The sequence below is a fragment of the Triplophysa dalaica genome, chromosome 20 (assembly GCF_015846415.1).
Source record: "Triplophysa dalaica isolate WHDGS20190420 chromosome 20, ASM1584641v1, whole genome shotgun sequence".
In the NCBI taxonomy this organism is placed as follows: Eukaryota; Metazoa; Chordata; class Actinopteri; order Cypriniformes; family Nemacheilidae; genus Triplophysa; species Triplophysa dalaica.
In genome coordinates this window covers 986,949-1,014,498 of record NC_079561.1, presented here as the reverse complement: position 1 = coordinate 1,014,498, position 27,550 = coordinate 986,949, and the positions used below count along the sequence as shown (strand labels likewise).

The 27,550-nt window shown below is 37.9% G+C and overlaps 2 protein-coding genes across 6 annotated transcripts in view; one reads left to right on the top strand and one right to left on the bottom strand.

The window, feature by feature from the left end:
• si:ch211-236h17.3 (carbohydrate sulfotransferase 11) overlaps window positions 1-13,499 on the top strand; it is a 14,558-nt gene extending 1,059 nt beyond the window's left edge. Inside the window, exons 2-3 of the mRNA XM_056732524.1 lie at window positions 9,092-9,174; window positions 10,331-13,499. Of these exons, the coding sequence (XP_056588502.1) occupies window positions 9,092-9,174; window positions 10,331-11,176 (929 nt within the window). The 3' untranslated portion in view covers window positions 11,177-13,499. The remainder of the gene's footprint in view (window positions 1-9,091; window positions 9,175-10,330) is intronic.
• LOC130408974 (solute carrier family 41 member 1) lies at window positions 12,568-27,550 on the bottom strand. 5 transcript variants are annotated; one of them, XM_056732519.1, is made up of 11 exons: window positions 27,349-27,550; window positions 26,577-26,894; window positions 20,402-20,509; window positions 20,212-20,283; window positions 19,099-19,243; window positions 18,825-18,971; window positions 16,698-16,842; window positions 16,440-16,519; window positions 15,334-15,468; window positions 15,076-15,224; window positions 12,568-14,282 (listed from the first exon to the last, which is right to left on the bottom strand). In XM_056732519.1, exons 1-11 carry the CDS (start codon window positions 27,373-27,375, stop codon window positions 14,124-14,126), a joined length of 1,485 nt encoding a protein of 494 aa, XP_056588497.1. In that variant the 5' UTR covers window positions 27,376-27,550; the 3' UTR covers window positions 12,568-14,123. The 5 variants fall into 5 exon arrangements, with proteins under 5 accessions (XP_056588497.1, XP_056588498.1, XP_056588499.1 ...); XM_056732520.1 differs by having other exon boundaries at window positions 27,409-27,550; XM_056732521.1 differs by lacking the exon at window positions 27,349-27,550 and adding an exon at window positions 27,019-27,238.

The following is a 27,550-nucleotide window of genomic DNA, read 5'->3' as shown; positions in this document are numbered from 1 at the left end:
GACAGAAGTCTGTCCTCAGAGTGCACATGTGGACTTTAGCCTGTGTAGAGCAAGTGAACACAACGAGGCTGTTCAAACCCACCGGGAACAAAGCAGAGAGCGCGGAAAAGTGCCCCTGGAATGTTTGTGAAACCCCCCTGAGAGAATCTGGGGCGTTCCCAAACCTTTTAAACCCTTCCATGATGCCCGCGGTTTCCTCAGCTCGACGTGAGATTAGAGATGAAGGGAGAATTCGAATTCGGTCACTAGACGTTTTGATCCAGATTTACATTTATGGCACTGCTGCGCTTTGATAGCTTTATCATGAAAACCTGTGACATGTGCTTGTAGTTAATGATTAGATCAAACACTTCATGACAGACAGAGCTAATAATAAATTCTTGTTTTCCTTGCCCAGAAAAGACACTGCAGACGAGTTCAGAGTGTTTTTGTTGAAGTTACATTATACAGCCAAGATTTCAATGCCCTTTTTTATGAATTTAAATGCGGAGGACAAATCCTCTGAATATGTGGCCCATTGATTCCTGCCTAGACTTGTCAATGTGGAGTTCAAGAGCTTTACGGTGCGTACTGCGCAGAATTGGTTCAGGATATGACCCAGAAAGTCAAACAGCCAGGGGCGAATAGCTTAACAGCGTCACGTGATCTTTCATTTGTCTCTCTTGATCAGGTGTTTATAGATATTGTTTCACACGCATTGAATCGCAGTAAAATGATTCTTAAAGGATCTCGCCAAGTTCAGGTTTGAAGAGGACTCATATGGGTGCCGTGTGCATTAAGCTTTTGAAATCTTTCTTGACTGGTTTCTCGCCGTTAGCGAGAACTTTTGCTCTGACGTACATCCGGATCTTCAGCGGTCACAGGGTCACAGATGTCTGATGTATACGTGCACGTCAAGTAGACTTGCAGGAAGTTCAGATATATTACATGTGAGTCAAACATTTTACGTCTACAGTGTTGTAACATTTTACAGTTAACACATCAAAGCGATGAAAAAACACAAATTGTTTCACATTTGAGCATCTTCAAAGCCACCCTTGCTTTACAGTTTTGAACATTGAAATTTGTTTACTGACGCATTGGAACAAATTTTCTGTATTTAGTTATTTAATTAAAACGTTCGTCCTGAAATTCATATTTTACTACAACTTTCAAACATTTAAGAAGTTTTTCGGAATAATTAGGTTTACAAGATCAAGAGAGACGTTTTAAAGTGTAAACTTTTGACTGGTGGTGGAGTGTCACATAATCGGACTTTAATAAATGATGGCTTTAAAATTATACTCTTCTTGACTTGTGTGTTATCTTCAACCACAGCCGCTTTGCATCCATCCATGTGTTTTTGCGCATGCAGTATTTATTCAGGTGTTTGTAATCAAATACACCATAGGAGAGATGTTCAGATCTTGTTTTCCACCTTCCTTTCTGCTGATAGGCCTCCTTTTACCCAAAGTGAAAACTTTAAAGGGGGCTGGTGAGAAACAGCCAATAAACTTGTAGCGGTATGTCCATGAGAACCATATGAGGCTTCTTGTCTTTTCCTTATGGGTCAGTGAGTCAGACCAGAGATCATATTAGTAACAGGACCTTTTCCAGTAAACTGAATGTTACTAGTCCTCTGATACATTAGTCACATCCTTTGACTAAACTGTGGTCAGGTTAGTTCTTGTCAAAATGGGTTTGTCTTGCTGGACTGAAACAGATTGTGAGTTTGATTGTAGAAACCCAAATTTGATGTATACCTGTGCTGTAAGTCAGTTTAGATAAAAGCCATAATGTCTCTGTCTTCTTAAAATGATTTTTATTGGCATTTTATTCTCACAGCATCGTTTCAGACAGCTTCCGAAAACTGTCACATTTTCGTTCTCCTTTAATGTGCCGAATGTGCACGGAGTGTCATTACTAATCTAAGCACCATCGGTTTCTGCTCCTTGTGTTTGCAGACGCAGGACTGCTGAATGCGCCACACGTCACACTTCTCTGCTTGTTTAGTTTGACATTTCACCAGCCAGGCGTAGTTTTACTGCGCTCGCTCACAGTTTGCTCTGATAAAACTGCCTATTCAAGGATAATCATAAAACTATGGAAGGCTTTCTTCATCGCGATTGTCACATGATTTACAGCTATTTTAACTACCCAGTCTCACGGGAATTCAAGACATTGTCACAAAATGTATTCTATTCATTCGGTTTCATCAAAACGAATTTACTCTTTTTTTCGTGTCACCAGCAGGACAGTTTTTCATTACACAGACCGCGTGTATTTATATATTTCTAAACTGATATCAAAAGAAGTCACAGATACTTTAGGAGTTGGCTAACCAACACAACACCGCAAAGACTAATTTAGCTAAAAATGCTAGTTTCACGAGGTGGCAAAGCAATGATCAATGGAAATCGTAGGAAATAGGAATTTACATGACTGAGCCACCTTGTAAAATAGGTGTGAATTCCCATCAGATTGCGTTGATATATATTTATACATGCGAAAGATATAGCGTATTAAGTACCTTAGATGGAAAGTCATGCTGGGTGACACGAAAAAAGAGGGAAATTATGTTGATGAACACAAATTAATAGATTTCAGTTTGTGACGATTTCACAAATTCCCGTGAGACTTTGTTGACTTTATGTGGGTTGATTCTCACCTGTCTGTTCATAAGCTCTCTATGCGTCTGGGAAATTCCAATGATCTGCATTTGACATTTTTAGTCAAAACTTGATATATAAATTCTCAAAGAATGTATTATATTTGTTATTTACAAATATTACAAATAAATATATTTGTAACACTTTTTATTTTTTTACTAAACTCCTGATGGTAGAGTCCAGACATCATCGAAATATCAGTCTATGCTTTTTAAAAGTTTTAAAAGAGGGTAAAATGAATGCGTTAACAAAGGATGCTTGTTTCGGAGAGACGGCATACTTTGTAGGATTTGTGGGAATTAAAATGTGCAAAACAAAAGCAATAATACTTAACAAATGGAGAAGGGATGGCTCTTTATAGAACATGAAATAGTTACTATATTTTCATGTGCTCGTTTTTGAGAATTAAGGCCCATTATGGATTTGACAATTTGTAGACTATGGTAAATATGCTTTAAAAACTTTTAGAGAGACTTCAAATGGGTATTTAATTTTTTTTATCATTTTACCAAATTATCATTTGGCCTATAAGTATGGGGAAAAAAAATGGTAAAAACTTGGTTAGTTTACCCAAAAATGAAAATTCTGTCATTTACTCAACCTCACACTGTTCCAAACCTTTTTGTTCTTCTAAACACAAAGGAAGGTATTTGGAAGAATGTGAGTAACCAAACCCATCTCATCCCCTTTTGACTCCCATAATATTTTTTTTAACTACTGTGGCAGTAAATGGGGGATGGGATCCGACAGAATTTTCATTTTTGGGTGAACTATCCCTTCAAGGTTGACTTTTGCATGGAATTGCCCACCTGGCTTGACTTGTAGGAGATCTTGTGTTAAAAATAATGTTGTTGACCAATTAAAATATCTTAAATGCACAAGTTCTGTTTGTGGAAAGTCAATGCCACAATGCAAAATATAAATGTAAAGGTTAGGAGTTGTCACACTTTCATGTATAAATACTAAGTTGTGCGCATTAGTTCTGTAAAATACAAGCGAAAAGCTTGTCTGTAAAACATGAGCTCATTGTAAAGTAGTCATGCAAACCTCAAGCACTCGTTCACCGGCCAGTCGGAAAACTTTATTAGGACCCTGAAACAAAGCCGTCTGTGAACCCTAAAGGTTTAGTCACATTACACAGTGCCAGAAGTCCCAAATGAAACTATGTTGAATTCCTGGATGAGTGCAGCCAAAATGTTCCCTTTTTGATAAACCTAAATAATTTACATGTCTTCTACCCATTATCACTCTACTTGTAGTCAAATGAGGTGATTGATAATACAGGTTTCCATTAACCTTGTTGATTTTGAGTGGAACCACCCAAGTTGCTCTAATCCGAGACTTCATACTGGGACAGATTTGTTGGGAGCAAGTAAAGGTTAGGTTAATGTCTGTTTGATGTTAGATAGTATGTGGCAAACATACAAATGATCAGTCAGTCCTTTCAGCCGGTTCTTGCAGAAATATGCAAACGTCTTGCCGTCTTGAAGCAGTTTGTGATTGGGCCCTACAGGCAAATGAGTTTGGTTGTGACGTCATCAGCATCGCTTATGTTTTGTCCAACCATTACACTACCCATAAAGTTGCGTAAGTCCCAGAGCTGCTGCGTACAGAGCCAAGTTTCCCAGCTGACATGTCTTATATTTTACGAGGAACCGTACACACGATGGTTTGATTTATGGTGCTGGTGAAATGTTTGGGAAATGTTTGTGGTCATTTAATCAAACGGAGATCTGGAGGTCTGATAAAATGAGTTGTATCATGCTAGGTGACTATCTGTTTGTTTGATAGCCAAACCATTAATTTGGATGTTGGCAAAGTTCTGATTAAGTTTGTTGTGTTTTCTCTTTATTGGTTTCCATATGTTTTTTTTTCACACTTTGGGACTTGGAAAGGGAAAAGGACCAAATCCTTAATAAATTCTGTCCAAAATACTAATTCTATTGTTTGGGATTTGGGATAAACAATCATGACTGTTATTCAGGGATCGAGTGACTCCCTGAGGAGGAAGTATGAGTCTTTCTTTATGCAACTTGAACCACAATTCTACACTTCTCTCTCTATCTTCTTAAAATGTCATCTTTAGTTATGGGAGTAAGCTCACGCTATGAATGGAGGACTGTATAGTACCACACGCTGCGCCGCTCTGAGTGGATGTTACTCTATCCAAATCTCTGATTAAGCACATTCCTCATTCTGTTATGGATTTTGCTTTACGGCATATAAGACGTTCTACTTTTCCAGAAGTCTTGAGACGAATGAGCGCTTTATGAAACAACCAATTTCCTTAAAACTCTTAAGAAAAAATGAAATACTTGGGCTAGTAAGACCTCCAACAGGAGACAAAAAAGTAAAATTAATTAAAAACCTAACACTGACATATTCCTGTAAACATAGACGGGCATCGATTTCTTGAGTTCCACCAGGTTCTAAAGTGTTTTCCAGGAAGTGGTCCTAGAAAATGTAAAAAAATAGAATTTTTGACTATTTGGGTTATTAACACAGAGGTGAAGAATAGACTAATTCATTTACTCATTTATGCTCTTTTTGTATTTTCTTTACTTATTGCAACTTTCAGCTTTGTATTATGGTACATATGACAACACTCTTATACAAATAAAACATATTTTCCTATTCCTATAGACCACTTGTCAAATTGTGGCACAGAAGCACTTCCGGTTTCATATTTATTATTATTATTTATATATTTAAGTCTTGCATGTATAATTAAATCTGAAAGATCATAGTTTAACATTTTTATTCGGTTGGTTGTATTTTGTTCAAATGTTTGTGTAGTGTAATATTGAATAATATACATAAGGGATTCTTTCAACATTCAACATTTTCCTATGTTGAAAGATGGAACCCTTGATTAATACACAGCATACTCATATATTCCAATATACCGTATGAGCCAGTGCATTCCCAAAAATGTTTAGTCAAGATAATATGACAGTATTTATGCAAATTTTATGTTATTTTGGAATTTAACTTCTCTGTAGATCGACCTTTTCTGTATATAAAGCATTATTCTATATTTATGTTTTTTTGCTGACGATTGTTTTATTTACTTTCCATATTATTTACTATTTTCTATTATGAGCAAAATTTCTTGAGCATTTAATTACTTTATTTTTCCTGTTGATTACATCATAGCATCCATGAAGGAAGAGCTGTCAAGCATAAATTTACATGTGCTGTTTCAAGCATTTCCTGGGAGCTAGTAAATGTCACAGAGGAATATACTTCCCAAAGCTGTTGCTTTATTCGTTTAAACATTATAGTGTATCAAAGCCTAATTATATTAAGACTGTAGGGGTGAGAGCACCAGCTGTGAAGACAACTCAATAAATCCTTTAATTTCAGGAGTAAAACAAAGTTCAAAAGCCACAGCGTTGAACAAAGACTCTCTCTCCCCACGAGCTCGGAGCAGAATTTGATTAGTAAGCGATCAGCTGCGGGACAGCAGGAGGGCTTCCTGCCCCGTTACCTTGCGAACTTTCGATTAAAGCCTGGTGATTTGTGCGATGTCCTCGCGAAACCCTCTCAAGCCGGCACAAGTGGCTGCGAGCCCGTGAAGCATTCCAGCAAACAACCTTTGTTGTTGCCGCCGCCGGTCTCGGTTGACTTCAGGAAACTTGCTTTTAGTGCATACTAACAAGGTTAAAAAATGGGCCTTATTGTTGCCCACCTTCGATAGCTGTTTAGTGGCTATCGTAGCTCAGTATTGTTAAGAGGAAATCGTTTAGTTGTTTCTGATGTACTGCGTCATTTAATAACCTCAGATTTTCTTAGTTATTCTGGTAATGTTCCTGAAATAAATAGATGAAGTTAAAAGAGGAAGTAACTGTCATTCAAGATGTTCTGCGGTAAGACGGCTTGTAACGGTCTCTTTCGCGCGGTTTAGGACTTCCTCTAAAAATGATTCTCATCTGCAGGTTGTTAGTAGGAAATATCTTGCGAAAACATGTAGATTTGCGATGATAGATCTGCTATGCCTGCACTATTTCATAGCACTGCACTTGTTTTTATAGTGATGTGTTTTTATTAAGGGGGAAGTCAGGGTTTAACGGTTTTTGAAAAGATAATAAAGACACTTGAATCCGCCAAATCTTCCAAGGATATTTGAAGGTGGCGTATATTTTTTCTGTTAAAATACTTCAAATATTATCCGTAGTACTGTTACAACTTCATATCTAAGTTTAAAATGTCAAGGCAACTGAAAATAAGCAATTTCTAAGTTAGTTTATATAATCAATAGCTTATTTTCCCAGAAAAAATGTAAAGAAATATTACTTAAGGGGTTTGTTTGAGTGGTCGTGTCGGCATTTGGCTCAACCAATCAGATGAGTTTAACCAATAGGAGGATTCAGATTCATCTTAAATCAATTTGGTGTTGCTAATTACCCCACTAGACTTCACTATAGGGAGGCTTAGAGATGACGTATTTTTGCGAGTTAGCATTTTAGGACATCCGGTTCCATCGCTTCAAAGTTATTTTTAATGGGTTTTTGTTAAATCGCCCGAAATAAGGTCTGTGGTAAACAAAACCTCTAAAAATTTTCACATTTCATTCAATAACATAAAACACACCCGCTTGTTGTTTTTTAAAGCCTTATCATGTCTTAAAAACCACTGTTGCTAACAATTTAGCCAAAAGTGATACTTCCTTTAGCGGGGACAGGACGTTAGACGTCATCGCGCATATAAAGCTCACAAATAATGCAACATGGGCACAGATCTTTTAAAAAGTTGATGTGGATTCATTCATAATTACTTACCAGGAACACATTTTTAATAAAGTTTGAAAGAGTTGACGGAGGCTTGGTGGTGGTGACGTTGACATCGAGCAACCTTAAGTGTTGTCTGTTGATAGCATTGTGTAAGCTTTTTACTTCTGACGGTTGTATTTCGGCTTCAAAAATAACAAATGTGGGGTTGATTTGTAAAGATGATATTCAAAGACAAAACGTGTAAACATCATAAACCTTTTTATTTTTTACGATCTTCCAAAAGTCTATGGGAAAAATGCTAAGGTACTGGATTGCAGCTGTTATGGCAGTACAGTCAAACAGATTCTGTGTTGTATTCTGTGTGTTCTTTCATTTAATAGCTGTACAAAAACTATTAATAAAAAAATGATTTGTATAATGCTGTTTGATATGGTTTTGAAAAGAGCATGAAACTGCAGAGACCTTTCATATATATTTGAATACTCAATGGCTGTATATAAAGACTGGGGAAGTGCTCCGCTCAAGTAACACATTTCAGTCTGTATATGTACTCAAACCCCTCCCCTTTTCCTTCTTTCCACTATATCATCTGTTTTCTTCATATGGTTCCTTATATGATCCCTTGCACCTACTTATCTTAGTTTTACCAGATCGTCTGTGCTTTAACACGCTTGTTCACTTCCAGCGTACCGATTTCCTAGACTGTGCCCTCGCGCTCTCTCGAGCAGTTAAAGGATCCCTTTGACATAGCTGGCACATGTGCAAAACCAATCACTTACGTTTGCCGGCGGGGGTGTATGTGTGTGAGTCGGGTGGGAAGGGGAGTAAAGGGGGAGATTTACTCGGACTGAAGAGAACACAGTGTTCCTATAGAGAATGCAAATGTAGGGAGGAATTTTATGGCTGATCAGGCAGAGAAAGCTGTGTGGTTAGAATTAACAGGTATTATATTTTATAGCTTGATATCGAAATAATGAATATAAGAAAAGTATTTACAGTTTCTGATCAAAATGCAAGAAGTGTTGTCCATTTTGACAAAACAGCACAATGTTAGGATGTGTTGGGTGGTTGCTAGGGCGTTGCTAAGGTGTTACAAGATTTTTGAGTGGCGTTGAGTAGCATTGTTTTTGGGTGGTTGCCAGGTTGTTGCTGACAGCGCTTAATTAAGATTTATAATAATAATACATTTTATTTGGAACACACTTTATATACATCAAAAATGCCAAAGTGCTACAAGCAAAAATGAACACATTTACAGTTTATATATATATATATAAATTCACCATCTCTGTTCAATCATGCTTTTTTACTGCTAACTGGCTTTTGTAAATTCATTTACTTCAATATTACAATAAATATTATATAAAGAGTTTGGCCACAATGAGGAAAAAAATCTAAAATCATGTTTTTTATTATGTTATCATGTTTTTGTTGTGTTTTATTGTGTTACAAGCTGTATTTTTTTAGTTGTTATGTCTTAAATCACAACTGCAGTTTGATTGATAGTAAATGGAATGCACCAAAAAAAACATGATTTTTGAAGAATTAAAAAATGTATTATCTCATTTAAGAACAAAACTCTTCATATATTAATAGTATATTTAAAAGAATATTTAATATATGTCTATATATGTTACTGTTAAAACTCTTGCTGTTTTTATTTAGTTTCTTTGCTATTTCTCATCTTTTTTTTTCGTGGTGTGTTTGCAGTTTCCGAACAGGTTTCGGGTCAAACCAGTTTCCCAGTTAAATCAGGAAGAAGTCCTCTACAAACACTACAGGAAAATGATCAGGTATGTATTTAAATAGCTTCGAGCAACTTTTCAGTCAATAAAAATGGCAAAATACTTTAAAAGCTATTTTGGTGGTTGTTCAAAATAGGGACAGTGTGCATTCCGGACAGGGGAAGATGAATTACTAAAATAACAACCTCACACATTCCTGCCGCGACTCACTTCACACACATTTTATATACAGCATCACTTCATAAAGACCTAAAGTAAATGATACCTCATTCTTGATTGCAAAAAGAAATCTTCTTTTGCTGATTGAACTTAACTTAATAAGCATGTGTTATGTTCATTAAAAAGTCAAATGAGAGAAGAACCAAGGGAACCTTTTGTGTTCCTTTAAAGGTCTCCGAAACAAAAGCCTTCCCAATTCTAATTCTGTTGTATTCTTTCCATATCAAAGCCACCTGTGAGTCGTCCCTTGAGGAAAAATGTTTCCACCCATAACTGCTTTGTGTTTTATGGACTTTCTGAAAACAGAGCAACTGTCTTGTCAGATGTCACACACATACGTTTTGTCTGCATGTCCTGCAATATTTGGTTTCTATAAATGAAGTTACTCAAAAACCCACACTTGGTTTCAGCCACCAGATTTGTGTGAAAAGACCTCTGTGTTGACCAATAATATAAAGACTTGTTTTTCCAGACAAGAAATCTTGTTTATGCCGTTGTGGTGTTTGTTCCATTGCATAATGCAATGAACTGTTATTCGTCGCAAAACATGTTTTTCTTCCTCCTCAGTGTTCCTTTTTATTTTGCCTAATTCAAGAAACCATTAATCCACTGATGGAATAATTTTTTTTGTATTTGTAAGTTTTCATAATTGAATCTGCATTGCTTTAAAGGGACAGTTCATCCAAAAATGAATTCTTTCATCATTTACTCACCTCTCTTGTCCTTCCAAACCTATATGAGTCTATCTTTTCTGCAGAACTCAAAAGAAGATATTTTGAAGAATGTTGGTAAACAACATTTCTATTGTATGAACACAAAACCACTGCGACATTTTAAAAGAAAGTGTCATATACAGGTTATGCACAACATGAGGGTGAATTTTATTCTGGGTGAACTATTAAATTAGCAAGCTGTTTATTTTAAAAATTGGTTTTGATAATACAAAGCTTTATCAAATTCCTAATCTTGTACTTTTGTCTTTCAGCTGGATCATTCTGCGGTTCAGGCCACTCTACAGGGCCGACGGGAACTCTTGGAGGAAACCTGTCGAACCCACACGCATAAAAGACGCGTGCTCGGCCCAGAAGATCTCCGTCACCTCATAGTTGACGATAAACACAAGTTACTGTACTGCTATGTTCCTAAAGTGGCGTGCACAAACTGGAAACGCGTGATGATGGTGCTAACAGGCGACGGCCGCTACCGCGAGCCACTTGCCATTCCGGCCAACGAGGCTCACGTAGCGGGCAACCTGCGTTCGCTCTCGGAGTATTCCACATCCGAGATCAACAAGCGCCTTCGCACGTACCTAAAGTTCATCTTTGTGCGTGAGCCTTTCGAAAGACTCGTCTCTGCCTATCGCAACAAGTTCACTCGTAGCTACAACACAGCTTTTCATAAACGCTACGGAACCAAAATCATCCAGAGGCACCGTTTGGCCCCTCAGTCCGAGGCTTTGGAAAAAGGCAACGATGTCTCATTTGAGGAGTTTGTGTATTATTTAGTAGACCCACAAACACAGAGAGAGGAACCGTTAAATGAACATTGGGAACGGGTTCACTCGCTTTGCCACCCTTGTCTTATTCATTATGAAGTGGTAGGCAAATACGAGACGCTTGCGCAGGATTCGCGTTACTTGTTGAAGGTAGCAGGTGCGGACGGAGAGGCCAAATTCCCGACTAGCTCCAAAAGCACCAGGACCACGGGAGACATGGCCGCTAAGTTCTTCGACAACATTAGTCCATTTTACCACAAGAAACTCTTTAACCTTTACCGAATGGACTTCTTACTTTTTAACTACTCTGTGCCGGCATACTTGAAGTTGAGTTGAGGTTTTGCACAACGCAGTGGTTTATCTGGTGCCCAAACCGACTTTGTTTGCACACGAATGTCTCTTGCAAGTGTACGTTGGGGTTTATTTATCACTCTGGAGTGAGCCGGCTTAACAGAACCTGGAGAGGAAGAGCCTTGACGTCACCCTGACTACCTTAAGCCAAATTTCAGTGTTGTGAATACATAACTGCTGGCATGGGTGTTGAATCCCATGGGAGTTCACAAAATACTGTCTGTAATTTCTTTGGCTTTGTTATAGCTGATGACTGATTTCAAAGTATGTGCCTTTGTCCTTAATGTTGATAAGTGAAGCAGGATTCTTCATCAACCGACAAATGCCGTGAATGTTTCACCTCCTTCAATCTTCATCACCCAAATGATATTTATGGTACCGTTTAAATAGCATATTTATTGTAGCTTTCGCTCTTGAACTGGAATCAGCAAAGCCTTGACTTGGATCTTGAATCAATTCCTAAGATTTGAAAGCTTCCCATCTAGCATTCTGTGGATATGACTTCGCACCATAACGCCACACAGTTCACCTGGGACGTATTGTCCAAATCAAATGCTAAATAAGTGTAAACAGTTTTTTTTTCCAAACTGGGATAAGAAAGCAGTGTCAAGGTAATGAAATAAAGGGATGAATTTAGACTCTTCTTTTAGTCATGAACTAGCCCAGGCTTTCCACATCGACCGGTTTAACTCTTCTGGAATGATACATTCTCACAGAGTCACCCCTTTATTTAGCATGCGTCAGGCTGGGTAAACAGTGCATAGCTGCGGTTGGGGAAGGTAGACCCTCATCACTGCTCCTCTTGTTGAGTTATGGATGCAGGGTGAGGTTCAAACTACCCACTGAGCATTGCAGGTCAAACATCAGTTGGGTCTTGGAAAGAATCACTCGTCTTATTAATCTTTAATAAGAGTTGAAGTGCAATAAAGGTTTGTATGAGGGTACCAACTTTTGGTTTGTGAATAATACTTAATGAAATGCTTAGCTGTAATGCTATCCATCCTTTAAAACTCTTAATGTTTTTTTAAGAAAGAGACCTTATGTGCAAGTGCACTATGGCAGTGGTTCCTAACCCTGTTTTAAGAGGCACCCCAATAGATACTGGATGTTTTTCTTATCAAACACAGCATATTTAACTCCTTGTTAGTAGGTCACTAGCAGAGAGCTCCAAGACCTTATTAGCAGATAAGACAGACATTCACAATGTTGTTTTTTGGTGAACCTCCAAGAACAGGGTTGGAAAGTACGGCTGAGTCCTGCTTTAATTTGAGCGAATGAAATGTTCTTGTTGTGTGTTAACACTTGGTTAATTGAAGGTGACGTGTAAATTCATTACCAGCACCAAACAAAATTGTAAAAACAAGTTTCTAGACATGTTTCAAGCAGAATCACTCCAAACTTGTGTTGTTGGTTGGACCAAGAACTGTCTGTGCAGTTTTATTTGTTGGCACAGGAATGAAACATTTAATTGCAATAGTTACTTTTCAGTTACTGGAAAGGGTGACTAATATTTACAGCTGAAGAAATCTTATGAGAAAGAGATAAGCATAAGAATATCTGGCTAATATCCGGCCGACAGATAGACAGGAATTGCCTTAGGGTAGATCCATAGTCTGGTGCACAGCGGGTACCTTGTGTGCAACAGTACATAACCTTTTGGAATGTACTGTTGGAAAAGTTTTCTAGTGTAACAGTAAGTCACAATATGCGTTGATGTCTTCCATTTCAAATACGGCCAGAAGGATTCATTCATCAATGCATCTGTTTATAACATTTTAATGGGAAACCTGAAGAAAAAATACTTCCAGATTTGAAAGGTACACGACTCTGTCTTAGCAAAAAGTTATTTGATTCTTATTTGAAATGTATGAATGTATTCTAGCAGGAGAAAAGAGTCGGAAGAAATAAATGTGAGCTTTTACAAGGTAAACTGTTGTTTGTGTGGTAACAAACCGTACTTGCCCCTGTGATGTAACTAACAGTTTGCACCTGTTTTGAAAGCTTGTGGTAATGTCCTGCATAACTGTGAATGCTAATGTGCACTAGTCAGTATGGAATCTTGCATTAAGAGGTTTCAGTTGGATTTCAACAAACAGCGAACATCATGAGGTCTTGATCCATCCATTTCAAATGTCATGAAACAAATTGTCTGTTACGAGCTCCAGCGAAAAAACATTTCTGGAGTTGTTTTGGTGTAACTGTATTAGGGGCCACAACATAAACTGTAGAGGAAGTTATGTGAACAACTTTGATTCAGCCTCAGAGTGAAGCTATTACAAATGTCTCGAATAAAACTACCACATTTTCATTGTTGTTGTCCTAAGTTCATATGAATGAAACAACTAGTTGTTCTAGAGATGATTTTAAGCATGCTTGAGGAAAAAATCAGAACGCAACAAAAATACAAATTGTGAGACATCCGTATATTTTGTGACATATTTAGTAAAAATATCCAGCAGCATGTTTAACCTTGTATGCTTTTAGTAAAACAGCAAAGGAATGACCTCCGTCAAACTTTCGAGGCTTTACCATGTACCCTAAGCAGATCCTGATTCAGTTTTAAAATACTTTCACTCAAGAAACATTATAGCCCAGAATCCTTTTGGGTCTTTACATCTTGTAAACTTCGAAATGAATTTATACATGGCACTTTAAATTGTGTGATGTCAAAACCTAAAGTTACAGTAGCTCTTAACATACTGGTGATCTGAAAGCAGCGTCTTAGCAAAAGGACCACACACCTAAATATCAAGTGTAACTATAACATAACGGACTGAGATTCCTGTCAGTTTCTGTCAATCCTGTCAGCACAGAGGTAAAGTTCATACTCTTCTTTCTTCAAAGTCACTGCAGTCAGCATGAGCGACAGCGGCCCCAAAGATAGCACAAGTCCACGGTGATGATGGAGGCGAGCGTCTTACAGACCGAGCCCCTACACTAACATGACCAGATGAAAACACATGGCGAGGAAACCAGTACCTAACAGATCTCCAAGCGCAGTCAGGTATGGGATGGAGAAGTTATCTGGGTCCATGCCTTTCCTCCACATTAAACGTACAATTAAGTCAGCCGTATAAATAAGGATTCCGACCTGAGACGATAAAACAAGATTCAAATTATTTCACAAGCAGTTAATTGTATTAGAGTCTATCAAAAATACATACATTTAAAAAAATACAAAGATTTCGTTAAATTCACAGATATATTTATAATCATAATTAACGCTTTTTTAGATGCTATAATTTTTTTTGCCTTTAATCATCTTTGAATATCAATACTTGGAAAATGCATTTTGTTAGCAACATTTTCAAGGATCTCCAAGAGGATTTAGTAACACTGTAGGATAATATGTTGTAATTTTCTCTACAATAAGGGAATGAATGATTGATTCACGATAAACACATTTCACTATAAAAACCATGAATAGACTTTTTGAAAACCTTTTTTGATTCCAAAACTACTAATTTCAATAAAAATGTAAATCAAATGTGAAGTTACTTATTTTAACCTAAAATTATTATATGTCAATAAATTCTTGTGCCTGCTAATAACAATAAACACCCAATAGTGCCATTACAGAAGGTGTAATGGTTCCCATTAAAATACAATTACTAAACCTTTAGCTTTTACAATTAAAACCATAACTAAATATATTTAGTAGTATTTTGGGGAATTTCAAGAGTATTAATCTGCCAGATAACACCCAGCCAATAGAATCCAGTCCACGCCATTACTGATTCCATTAAAACAAATAAAATTCCCATTATGACTAAATCCATTAACTTTCTATTGCATTTCGGTCGATTTTCTATAGTTTTTTTGCAAAGGTAGGATTAAAGTATTTAAATGTATTTGCAAAACAGACACGCCACTAACACTCTTACCTGAAGCAGAGCAGCGCTCAGGTAACAGCAGATGAAGGCAGGAGTGATGGCAGTGTGACCTCCTTGAAGCATATTAATGGCAAAGAGAAACAAAAGATGACCGGGCACCACCAGCAAGAACAGAACCCGAGCCGATTTTGAGTTTACTCCTGAGGACACAGAAGTTCCACATTCAATCATTTAAAATGATTACGAATAATCCAAATGATTTAATTCATCTCAAAGGAATGAGATGATTTAGTTTCAAAGTGACCTTACCCGAGGAGAAAAATGTGACAAAAGGGTTGGGCCAGTGCTGTCTCATCTTATAGGGCAAAACTCCAGGTATGCTCCCTAAATGAAGATAAGTTGAGATGCGACTGGCCTGGATGGCCACCAGATTTCCTCCAACACCTGAGAATAAAGACCAAAGAATTTCACACCCGTCCAATCATTACACCATTACAAGTCTCAAATCCTCCTCAAAAAAACAAACAGAAGTACGCATGTGACAGGCAAGGGTCCAGGGCGAGAATGTGAGCTGACTTAAATATGCATTTTTCTACATATTCCACCACCATCAGAGTATTATGTGCACAATTAATAGCTTTTCCACGTTTTAACTTGAGCTCATAGTCCTAACCGTCTGACAGCCTGCATGCGGGAGAGAATTCCTCCGTGAGAGTATATCAAAACAAATAATGAAGTGTTGAATTAGTATTCTTGAATAGTAGCCACCTAGTGTTCCTCATTAAGGGTAGTTTGTAGCCGGACTTTAGTGGTCTGAAACGTTTCCAGCTGAGATCATGGATGATGGGTTTGTACTCTTAAAACTAGATCAAGATGGTGCGATTTCGAGTCGAGTTGTTGTTTTAAGGGACAAAATATTGGTGGTGCACATGTGCAGCTGTATAGAAATGGGACCCGAGACGGGAAATCTTAACCAGACTGCTGAAGTTCACAAATCTCCTCTAATGATCATTTATGAAAATCCAAACAAATTCGACCTCTCGCAGTCTCAACTTGGGGTTTCCAGCTCGGCTATTTAAACTCCCATCTAAATACTCAAGTTCTTTTATCTAAAATAGAAATTTGCAAAGAGATCCAGCACACTGATTTATTGTGATGATTTGGCATGAAACTGGTTTTACTTTGGCACGTTTTTGAGTCTAACAGCTCTATCCACCAGTAATTTAAACTGTGGAGAATGAGAGTTAAAATCCATTCTGCTGAGATGAGGGAAGAAGAGAAAAAGCATTAAATTAAGCAAATAAACGTGTTATTCGGGGTCATTTTTTTGTTCTAAACCACCTCTTTTGGGAATAAGTAGCTTGTCAAAAAGAATTGATGAATGTGAAGTGAATGAGAATGTAAATGACACTCACCGTTAATGACTGGCGTGAAGACCGCCATGCCCTCGAACTTTGGATCGCTCACAGTCTTATCAAGAATGAGACCACCGAAACTTTCATTGGAAAGATGAAATTAATTCAGTCAATATTGAATGGCTTACTTAACGTTATGTTTGCATACGACACTGGATATAAAACATTTGTAAACATTTTTAAGATGGAGTAAAATCTATTATAAAGGATATGAATGTGAATATGATGACAAGCGTGTCTTTGTGTCTGTGTTTGTACCTGCTGATGGACATGGCCACTATAACAGGCTGCCAGCCGGACTTCATAACCTCTTTGATCTGTGGACTCCGTCTGGCGATGACCACCCACAGTGGGATGAGCAGAAGAAAGAACCCACACACCAGCGGGGACAAATACCACACATCTACACACACAAATGATTTATATTACACTCATGCCAAATGCCAACAACACAGACTTTACAAGAACATCATTTAAGACTTGATTTGTGTTATTTAGCCAAACCAAGGTTGGTAGAAACTTAATAGTAACACTTATTATAGTGCACCAGAAACATAATTGCACGTGCGTGTAATAACTTTCCAAACATAACTTACAGGTTTTCCAGTTCTCAATCTTTGATAAACAGCATTTCATTTACACAGATAAAAGTCTACAGAGTTCAAAAGTAACATTTAAGCTTATTGCTGCTGCCCCCTTCTGTTGCCTTAATGTAATAACTGTGAAAGTGTAAAGCTTCGTTGCTTTAAATTTACTGTAAACTGTTTTGCGACAATGCAAAATGCGGAAAGCACATCTCAAATTTAAAACACAGGCTTCCCATAAGTGTGTAAGTGTATACGTGCAAATATAATCCTAGCTAATAATCTGTATTTTAGTATGTAGTCAATACAAAAAATTTTACCATTTAATGTCCCAAACCGCATTTGTCCAAATTCGCTGTATAGTTTTTTTAATGATTAAGGTGGAGGTAACATCCTGCATTCTGACTTCTTTACAATGTTAAACGTGCCGTCTTCTCATGCTTAACATGGTTTACTTGTCAAAAAACAACTTGAACGTATGACGTAGTATTTCTGTGCTCAGTTCACTTAGCCAGGGTTCGTAAAGGCATTGGAAGGTTTATTTCGAACATGGATTCTCGTTTCATAACAAGGGTTCTTAGTCCCTTATTGGACAATTCTCCCAGAAAAGCACGCCCACGCGTCATCCAGCCAAAGAGCAGGCCCACGCATCAACCAGCCAGCGTGAGAGAGAGCACGCCTATCAATGCCATTTCACTCGGATGATGGAAGTTGAGGCGTGTTTGTTTGTTCACTGCATTTCAGTGATGAATGTTTTATAAACGGTGGATATAACGCTTGATTTGGAGATGGTTTGAAACTGAGGGACGGTTCGGTCCTAGTGCTAAAATGCTGTATGTGCATAATGTAAACAACACAAACTTATACTGAATGCGTTCATGTGTTGTGGGCCCGTGCCTCCAGCAGCTCGTCTTCATCCGGAAATAATCCTACAGCTGCATCTATCATTTATAAATTTGATCAAACAAAATACTCTTCGAAGATATGAAGTATGCAATACTACTACTGTATAGGTACTCAAGATTAATATACGATCAGATGAAACTGCGTTTGTTACCTCATCTTTAAATACTGCGTTGCTTATTGAAGAACACATTTTAATACATTTTATTGATTATATATTTGCAAAACCTAATGACAAACATAAAAGGTGACTTATAATAATAATTTGTGGCAAAAATAATAATAATCACAAAACATGAAGATACATGGAATCTTTTGGTACACTCAGCCAGGGTTCGTTTATTTCGAACATGGATTCTCGTTTCGTAACAAGGGTTCTTAGTCCCTTAATGGACAATTCTCCCAGAAAAGCCAATGCCGTTCGATGCGAGTCTGTACATTCAGTGTTCACCTTCGCTTAACAAAGCTTGCATATTGCCTATGTCTTGTCAAGCTCCATCTTACCAAAGAGTTGATCAAATCGAAGTATTTCCCAAAACTTGCCCTTGCTAAAAAATAGGACAGGGTGTATTTCTTTTACCCCCCGCCATCGCTGTTGCTGAGCTTAAGATGTGCGGTCTCTGGATTGCCCGAGCGATTGTTTAATTAACTACAAAACTGATTTTTTTAAATCTGTGAATCAATAAGAATCGCTAGAGGACCGAATCGCGATTCATATGGGAATCGAATTTTTCACCCGCCCCTACAAGGTAGATACAGCAGCGATATGTAATATTAATATTTGAGTTTCAATAATTTAATGTGTATTTGCATTATATGAAGCAATCTTGATTCTAAAAGTAGCAGTGATTGGGTGATATGATGGTCAAGATGACCTCATGAGCACATGGTCTCTCACCTCTGTATTGGAACAGCGTGCTGCTCACTCCGGCCAGCAGAGAAAGAGTGATAAGATCGCCCAGACTGGCTGCTATCGGCGTGGCCACGTTATCAGGGTTGATGCCCACCTTCCTTGAAGCAATGATCACACCAATCATCACCAGACCTGAAGAGAGAGCACAAGACCAGCAAAACGCATTTAAGTGTCAGAATTACAAAGAGTATATAGAGTATGGAGAATATACTTTTTATTTCCTATGCAGTCAAGATTTCAAGTTTTAAGTCTGGCCAACCTAAAGACAGTGCAGCCACAAACGCGGTGGTGACGCTGCTAGCACACAGCACAGCCGCCTGGTCCAGCTCCACACCGCCTCTGGACACAGCACCCAGCGCCACAGCCGCCACAGCCGCAAGAAAGCCCACCACAGTGGCTTGAGCCTGTAGAAGAGAACAGCCTGAAGATCATCATCCTTCATTTATTATTTCAGGATTTAAAATGAGTTTTCATTGATATTCAAGAGAAAGTTCTCATAATTGCTTATATTAGTCTACATTTATTTAATGTTCAATGAATGTGTGTCTATGTTTGTAATGTGTATTTGATGGGTTTCTACACCAAATTATTAAAAAATTACAGTTTTTCTTTGTTTCACCACATGTTACATGTTCACCAAAACATCAAACTTCACTCTCATGTCATTCGCAATCTGTATTACTTTCCTTTTTATATAGAACACAAAAGAAGTTATTTTGTAGAAAATAAAAAAAATTGATTTCCATTTTATGAACACAAAATTCCTGAGACATTTCTCAAAATATCTTTATCGAGTTACCCAAAAGAAAGAGTCATATAAAGACTCCCGAACAACAGTTTACATTAGGGATGCACGATAAATTATCGGCCATATCGGTATCGATAAATGGTGATTTCTAATGTTATCGGAATCGGACGATAATTAAATTTAGGCCGATATGTTAAAGCCAATAATTCATAAATAATTTCCTGGTTAAACTACATAATATGCACACTGCTTGCAGTTAAAATACAGTACAGTACTGTCATTCTGTCGTGATCATTCATTTACTGCTATTATCAAAACATTCGATGACAAGTGTAAAGTAGGCTTGGTACATGATTTTCAGGAGAAAAAGAGAACTAATGGTGACCTTGTTTTCCTGGGTGAATGTTTTCAAATTAAAGCAGTTGTCCACATTTTGTTTCAGTCTAAGGGTATTTTATATTAATATTTAAATGCCGTAGATCAGCCATTATATCGTTTGTTGGCTTCCAATGTTAAAGAATTATCTGTTATCTGCAAAATTTTACATATCGGTGAATCCCTAGTTTACATTTAAAAAATACTGTGCATTAAAAGTTTTTATCCGTGTTTGTGACACACACCCACCTGAATAAGGGCAAGATTACATGTTACCATCATCCACTGCTGTTTGGGGTCGTCCATTTGCCCAGTGTTAGCCTGTTCCGGAAAAAAAAATCATTGTGAGACATATTTGCTCCTCTCTTGCCTGTTATATACTAAAGTTAGATACACATACAGTAATGCATTAACAAGCTGTTTGTTTGGTTTTACGTACAGCAGTAGATAGACGGGATGCGAGAGTCATCTCCAGGTTTCCCTTCAGCCCGACCAGAGCAGGTACCAGGATGAAGACTTCTGTGATCACCTTAAACACGTCCCAATGCTGAAACACACGTGCAGAGAAATGTGTTCAAACTTCATATTGGGCTGTGTTTTCTTTGTGCTGATCTTGACCTAGTGCTCAAAACATCATAGAGGCACAGCGTAGACGAACACCTTGTACTCATATTTGGCACCAACATGACTGTTCTCCTTCCAAACATATGACTGTACAAAACATCATCGCAAGGGCTGATCTCATAAACGCTGTCAAGAAATGTCTGGCTCACAGTTTACTCCAAAATGAAAAAGAACATAGAAGATATTTTGCATTCTGGTTTAAAATCGACCTTTACGTTTGCCAAAATGTGCCGTACTTTAATCCACGATACAATTTTATTGTGAAACACAGCACTGCACATTGACAAGGAGTATCGTCCTTGATTTTCTATTTCAGCAAAACCACAGCCTAAGAATTTCACGTAGATGTTTTCCAGAAGATGTTGACAGGCATCTGGAATCGATGCTTATGTGACAACTCGTCGCAGTCTGAATGTTACGACCACAAATTTGAGCTCTTCATCATCTTCTGAAAACCACAACAGAATAAAGATAAATTCAATTATGCATCTAGTCATCAGCAAATTCGTAAACCATCGTGAAATGCTCAAACTATGACAAAAACCTTGAAGTGACACGCTGAAAATGAATGGCTCCTTGATGTTGTGCCATATTTAGTATGTGTCAGATTACGAGTTAAGCGCTCACCACTCAAGTCTCTAAAAATAAACGCAATGTTTAAATGAACAGATAAGAGACTGGTGCCAGCCTGCCAGGGGCCGGTATTTTTACCACACATGCGGCCAAAGCAGAGCTGTCCTGGGAACTCGCCCATTTCTGCTGCTCTCTCTCTCAGCCTTCTAGAAACAAGAGATGTTATTCTCTTGCTTCTAACTCAGCCGCCCCCATTAGAGTTCAATAAATAGACACAAAACACAGTCCATGCCAACCGTCTAAAAACCTGGAAGACTTTACAGCAGAGCTTCCCAAACTTCAGAGAGGCCCACTAAAATCACACCGTAGTGTGACAAAAAGTCATCCAACAGCAAAGACTGACAGCATGACAAGATACATTAGAACTGTGGTTATCACATAAAAAGTTATGTGGAAAGTTTTGCGAGTTTCTGCGAATTAATGCAAATCTAAATATTTGATCCGAACTTTTGGAGAAACGATCATTTTAACTAAACACATACCTATAAATAATACATTCAGAAAAACTGAAAATAATTTTGAAATGGCTTATAAAACATTTCTGCGGCTGTATATTTATGAGGGTTAAACGAGAATTACATTAATCTCTGTGCGCTCTCAATTAAAAACATTATAATATTTACTATAGTAATTGTGACCCTGGATCAAACTTAAGTAGCACAGGAACATTTTTAGTAAAAGACAAAAAAAAATATTTTATGCCAAAAATCATTAGGATATTAAGTAAAGATCATGTTCCATTAAGATATTTTGTAAATTTCCTATCGTAAATATATAAAAAGTTTATTTTTGTGAGTTGATGGCCTGTTAAAGTGCCTCAGATTAACAACTTCAAAGGCGATTTTCTCAATATTGTGATTTTTTCACCCTTAGATTCCTGAGTTTTAAAAGGTTGTATATCAGATGTCTTAATCTAACAACTCATAAATCAATAGAAATGTATTTATTCTTTATTATTATGAATTATTTATTCAGCTTTCAGATTATGTAAAAAGTAATTCGAAAAATTGACCTATAAGACTGGTTTTGTTGTCGAGGTTCACATTTTTTAGTCCAATTTCTTGATATTTTAGTTTTTGAAACTTACTTCAGTAAATCTGAAAGTATACTTCAGTAAATAAATTTTCTATAGTTATACAGTACCAGTTATTTGACTAAAGAACCGTATGCTGTATATAGGACAGTATACTAAATTAAATACTAAAAATAAAATTAAATACTAGTAAATACTATAATATACAACTACAGTATTTTTTCTTTCATGTGGCCTAGCCCAAAATTTGCTCATCATATTCTGGCGAAGGTAAAATGATGATAAATATATTGTATTCGTAATCCATAGTACTGCTTACTATTTACAATTATCACATGGCTCATTGGAATGCTTGATTCTGATTGGCCAGTCGAGACATCTGCAGGCTCGTTATTGCCAGATAACAACCTCTCAAAACGAATAACACAGTAACACAGTAACCCAGATGCAATTAATCATTTTGACAGGTTTTTTGGACAAATTAAATAAATCTAATTTATTTTTACATTATATTTACAAATGATAAAACCAAATTGGCTGTTTTTAACGTTTGAACGTCATTTCTTACTTTAAAACCGAAACTTAACAGCTTTTCCTTGCGAAAGGTCAACATTCGGTAAAAATGAGCTGATCAAATATTTCAAATTCACATTTTATGTCCAGTTTTTTCTCATGTGCGAAGTAGCCGTGTAATAAGCGGGATAATGTACAAGCAGCCGGCTGTTATCGCGAGATAAGATCACACTGTCTGTGCTTATTTCTTCGATAACAACCGACTGCCTGCACATCCCTTACATGACATCATGGTACACTCCTCCTTAAGTTTTATATGATGTTGTGTAGAAAAAATACTTTATCTTCCGATACCCCTGTTTACTTCGACTACACTTTTGGATCTGAGTATTCTCATTTCTCAGCCTTATTATTGATAAAACTTCCAGAGTTAAAAAACACATGGGATGGTTTAAAACGCTCATACTTGAACAATGTCCATGACAATACCGGCCGCCACCATCCCCAGACCACCCAGCAGGTACGGCAGAAAGACCTGACCCATGATGACATACGAGCTCTCCGGCAGGAAGCCATGAGCCGAGCGTGTGAGCTTGCAGCTGAAACCTCTGAGCTTCTTTCCCTGATAACAGAGCTCCAGTTCTAACTGTGTGAACACCATCTCTGTTACCCCATTCCACACCGCTGAGCGATGTGAGCGAATGTAAACACTTTCAACGGGGTGCTTCTGGGTCCCTGAAAAGTTTAGAAGCACCTTGCGCGGCTAGACGTTCCTTTCATAATGACTAAAGTTCAGAAGAACATAAGCACACCTCCAGACAGATAACATGAGGTTTACCACAAATATTCTCAGAAAAACAGGAGGTCCTTCAAATCAAACTAATATGCAGATTAGTATTTTGTTAGTCCAACAAACTGTGCTGATGCACCCATGAGACCATCGTCCTAATTTTTAAGATGAAGATGTTGATGCGATCTCCAAACAAAGCAATCCTCAACCTCAGGCTGTTGTCCGTGAGAACTACGACCTCTAGAATATGTTTGCGTGGGCTCCCCAATTTGTCTTCTCCAACAGGTCCAGAACGTGACAGAAACACATGTTGAAGGCGTTTCTTCCTGTGGGCAGTCCTCTCCTCATTGGTGCAACAGGCCTTGCCGTCTGACGCTTGTTTCTCTCTTATAATGTCCCATGTCTGTCCCCATCCTAATCCTCCTCTTCCTGTCTTCTTCTGCCTCCTCTGACGCGGCGCTGAACTCTTATCAGTCTTATCAGCTGTAAATGAGCCGAGCGCTCACCAGCCCGAGAGGGGACCAGGCAGCAGAGACAGATCGTGTGTGTATGAGAAACAAAGACAGAGTGACAGCCCATGGAGTTTAGTTGTTGGATCACTCATGGGCGTGATGGTTGCCAGGACGTAGAGAGTAAGAGGAATGATTCAGCTCGAGGAAAACTGCTCAGTCGTGAGCGACACAATGACGCAGCAAAACCACATCCTTAATAAACCGGTGTGATCTCAAGCATCTAAGACTGGCAGGACATTACTGGATCTCTGAGTTGGTAGTCTGGTTCAACTATTTTTTGGAACAGAATACAAATGTAAGTGTGAAAATAAAAGTGAATTTGCAGTATGCCACGTTGGCCATATAGTGTACTGTATAATACTGCATACATCTCAAGGTGACTAACTATCTAAAAAACTAGTTCCCATTGTGTATTCCAGCTGTTTCACTTGGGTTTACGTTACCATATGGAAAGGAAGACCATCGCTACTTCTATTCCATGCTCACTTTATATATTTGGGCTAAAACTAAGTAGTCATTGGGGACCCCAAGATGGTCACCGGTTTTTTCGGCTTTTTAGTAAATATAGAAAATGATCATAAAGTTCATGCAATCGAACAAGACCACCACTTCCAGCATTGAATAACTTAATATTTTTTTGGTTTCATTAAAATTCTAAGTTTAAAATCATGAGAGGGGCCACAAAGCAATGCACTCAACACAAACCATCATATTAAGTTTACTGAAAAACTAACAAAATACAAAAAATTAACAATATTATTGTGGGCCATTGTTGTTAAGTTAGGGGCTGTGTCCACCGAGGCATATTTTCGCGACTGAAAACGGCAGGAGCTCGGCTGAAAACGCAGCGTTCTGCCCAAAGTTGAGCATTTTTCAACTCTGGGTGTCCGGTCGTATGCTGATTTGGGGAAAATTGCATAGCACAAGCGCTGAGCAGAAAAAAAAGTCAACTGATCAATTGAAAAAATACGCCGGCAGCAGGCGTAAACACAGCCCCTTACTGAACATTCTTCAAAATATCTTTTTTTTAATCTGCAGAAAAAGAAAGTCACACAGGTTCAGAATGACATAAGTGTGAGTAAATGATGAAAGATTTTTTATATTTACATGAAGTATAACAAAAAACACACAGTATGTGGAGTAGTTTCATAATTATTGTGGTTGTAGAATACAGCATTCATTCACTCCTATAAATAACAAAATAACCAGATTTTATCAGTGTACATGTGAGCGTTTTGCAATACTACACAATATCAATCCCTTCCAAATATCCAAACAAAACTTCTTAATGATCAATAAATTGGTTAACTTGCAACATCACTTGACAGCTGTAATTCTATAATACTGCTCCATGATTAAACTCAACTCTCTCCTTGAAAAACGATCTCATTCTTTTTATTCACACTCTTGTCACTAAATATCACCATCTGACTCACTGGATAATTAAAACAGCCATTTTAGTTGCCAAAGCCAGACACTGAAATACTGAAACCAAGATCAGTAGCAACCATTATAACCCTTTTAGAAATATTTATATTTATCTGACGACTTTGTGCATTTTGGGCCATTGTGGAACTTAAATCATCATATTTACAGTACACTAGTTTTGGTAGAGAGATAATCGTGTTTTTTCTTAATGGCTAATATAGTATTTTTATAATAACTGTATGTATTCGGCAGATGCTTTAATGCAAACCATCTTACAGTGCATTTGTGTATAAAATATTGGCGTAGTGTCCGTGACGTCACCCGTAGGTTTGTGAAGAGTAAAAATGAAGCTTAAAGGAGGCGGAGCCTATCTTCGCCATCTTGGCATAGCGTTATAGGGCGTCACTGTCGGATAATCGAAAATGGGCAAAGAGGCAGGACGTGGGTGGAGCTGACGTGAATGGTTCCAGAAAAAAAATACGTCTACCAAGCTTGACGTATGGGCGGTCGACATTTAAACGTTTACAGAGGTTTACAGCTTTCTCTTGAGTTAAATTACCTGAAACTACACAACAAAAATTGCATGCGACAGCTAAATGGACACCTGTCACACAATTGGCCACGCCCTTAATTATGCAGAATTTATATGCTTAATATAATCTAAACGGATGAGTTATAAAAAAAATCATCCCCCTCAGAGTTGTTATTAAGGGTAAAATGACCTGTATAGATCAACAAAAAAAATTGTGCCAGGCAGTAAACATGTTATATTGTGCTGTAAAGTTGGCCATTTTAACATGGGGCTCAGTGAGATTCTGCTCTGTTTTGGAGTCAGCCTCTAGCGGCCAGTCGATGAATTGGAGTTTTAGGCACTTGCGTGTTGGTTTCACGAGAGACCGGAAGATTGGCCCTTGGTTCAGACCCATGCCCTCTGCATTACCAAGTGTGCACTACAGGACCATATACGACTGAGATAACCATAATACAAAACAGACCGAGATAGTAAATGTGATTGCAATAATACAAGTCAAGCAACAGACAAAATATCCATAAAGAAATGCCAAAAGGACAGTTGTCTCACCTGAACGCTGTCCAGAACCATGCCGGCCATCACCATCCCCATCCCAGCCAGCAGGTAGGGGAACACCACCTGCAGACAGATAGAGATGGCGGATTCATCTTCTATCTTCGCCTGGGCTGTTTTGGGCTTCTCCTCCACAACCTTCTTGGGTGGTGTGGCAGGAGCGGGTAAGAGGAGGTCATTTTGGTCATCTAGACTACTCGTCCGATCCAGGCCACCCTGCCCCTTCCCTTTACCCTTCTTGGACTTTTTGCGGCCTCCTCCTTTCCTTTGTCGAACTTCGTCTGCTGGCATGTTGGAGTCTCCGTTCCACTGCCTCTGAGCAACAGAGAATCAGACACATTTTAGGCATCAATGCTGGTACAGATTTATATCTACTGTATATTTACTGTAGTGTGTCAGTGGTAAATGTGTGCTTACTATGGTTTTACTATTATCTTACCTAGTAACTGTAATAAAACCATTGTTCATTTTCATATGGGACCTATGCATCTTATGCACTTATGTTTTTTTTTTATTATATGTGAGCATATTAACCTATCTACAACAAGACATCTACCGGATGTCCGATGATGCTAATGATGCTTAGAATTCATATGTCTTGATAACATGTTGCCATGACAATCTCAAGTCATGCATTACCAGAGATATCACCGATGCATGCTTTAAAACTCGAAAAGTATTTTTACAAATAAATGCATCGCACGCTTAAAATACACAATGTAAAATGCAAACGTTGATTATAACCAACAAAATATTGATCGCGTCTTACATCATCATACTGTCGCGTGCTCCACATCAACAATAGAATGTCACGTTAAACACAGCCTACCGTCTCAAAGTAGACGTTCGTTTGCGTATATATTCATGATATTACATCATACATCGCGAACGATATCGATATTATTCACTGTAAAATGCTTACGCGCGTTCAATCACTACTAGAGATCTTTAACTTCCTAGATAGGAAGCGA

Bases quoted from the DNA above. Each gene is read 5' to 3' on its own strand.
- LOC130408974 (XM_056732519.1), bottom strand. From the start codon at position 27,375: ATGTGGAGCACGCGACAGTATGATGAT. The intron at 20,284-20,401 runs GTACGTAAAACC...TTTCCGGAACAG, and splicing joins CATCCCGTCTATCTACTGCT to GCTAACACTGGGCAAATGGA. The intron at 19,244-20,211 runs GTGGGTGTGTGT...TCTCTTCTACAG, and splicing joins GTAATCTTGCCCTTATTCAG to GCTCAAGCCACTGTGGTGGG.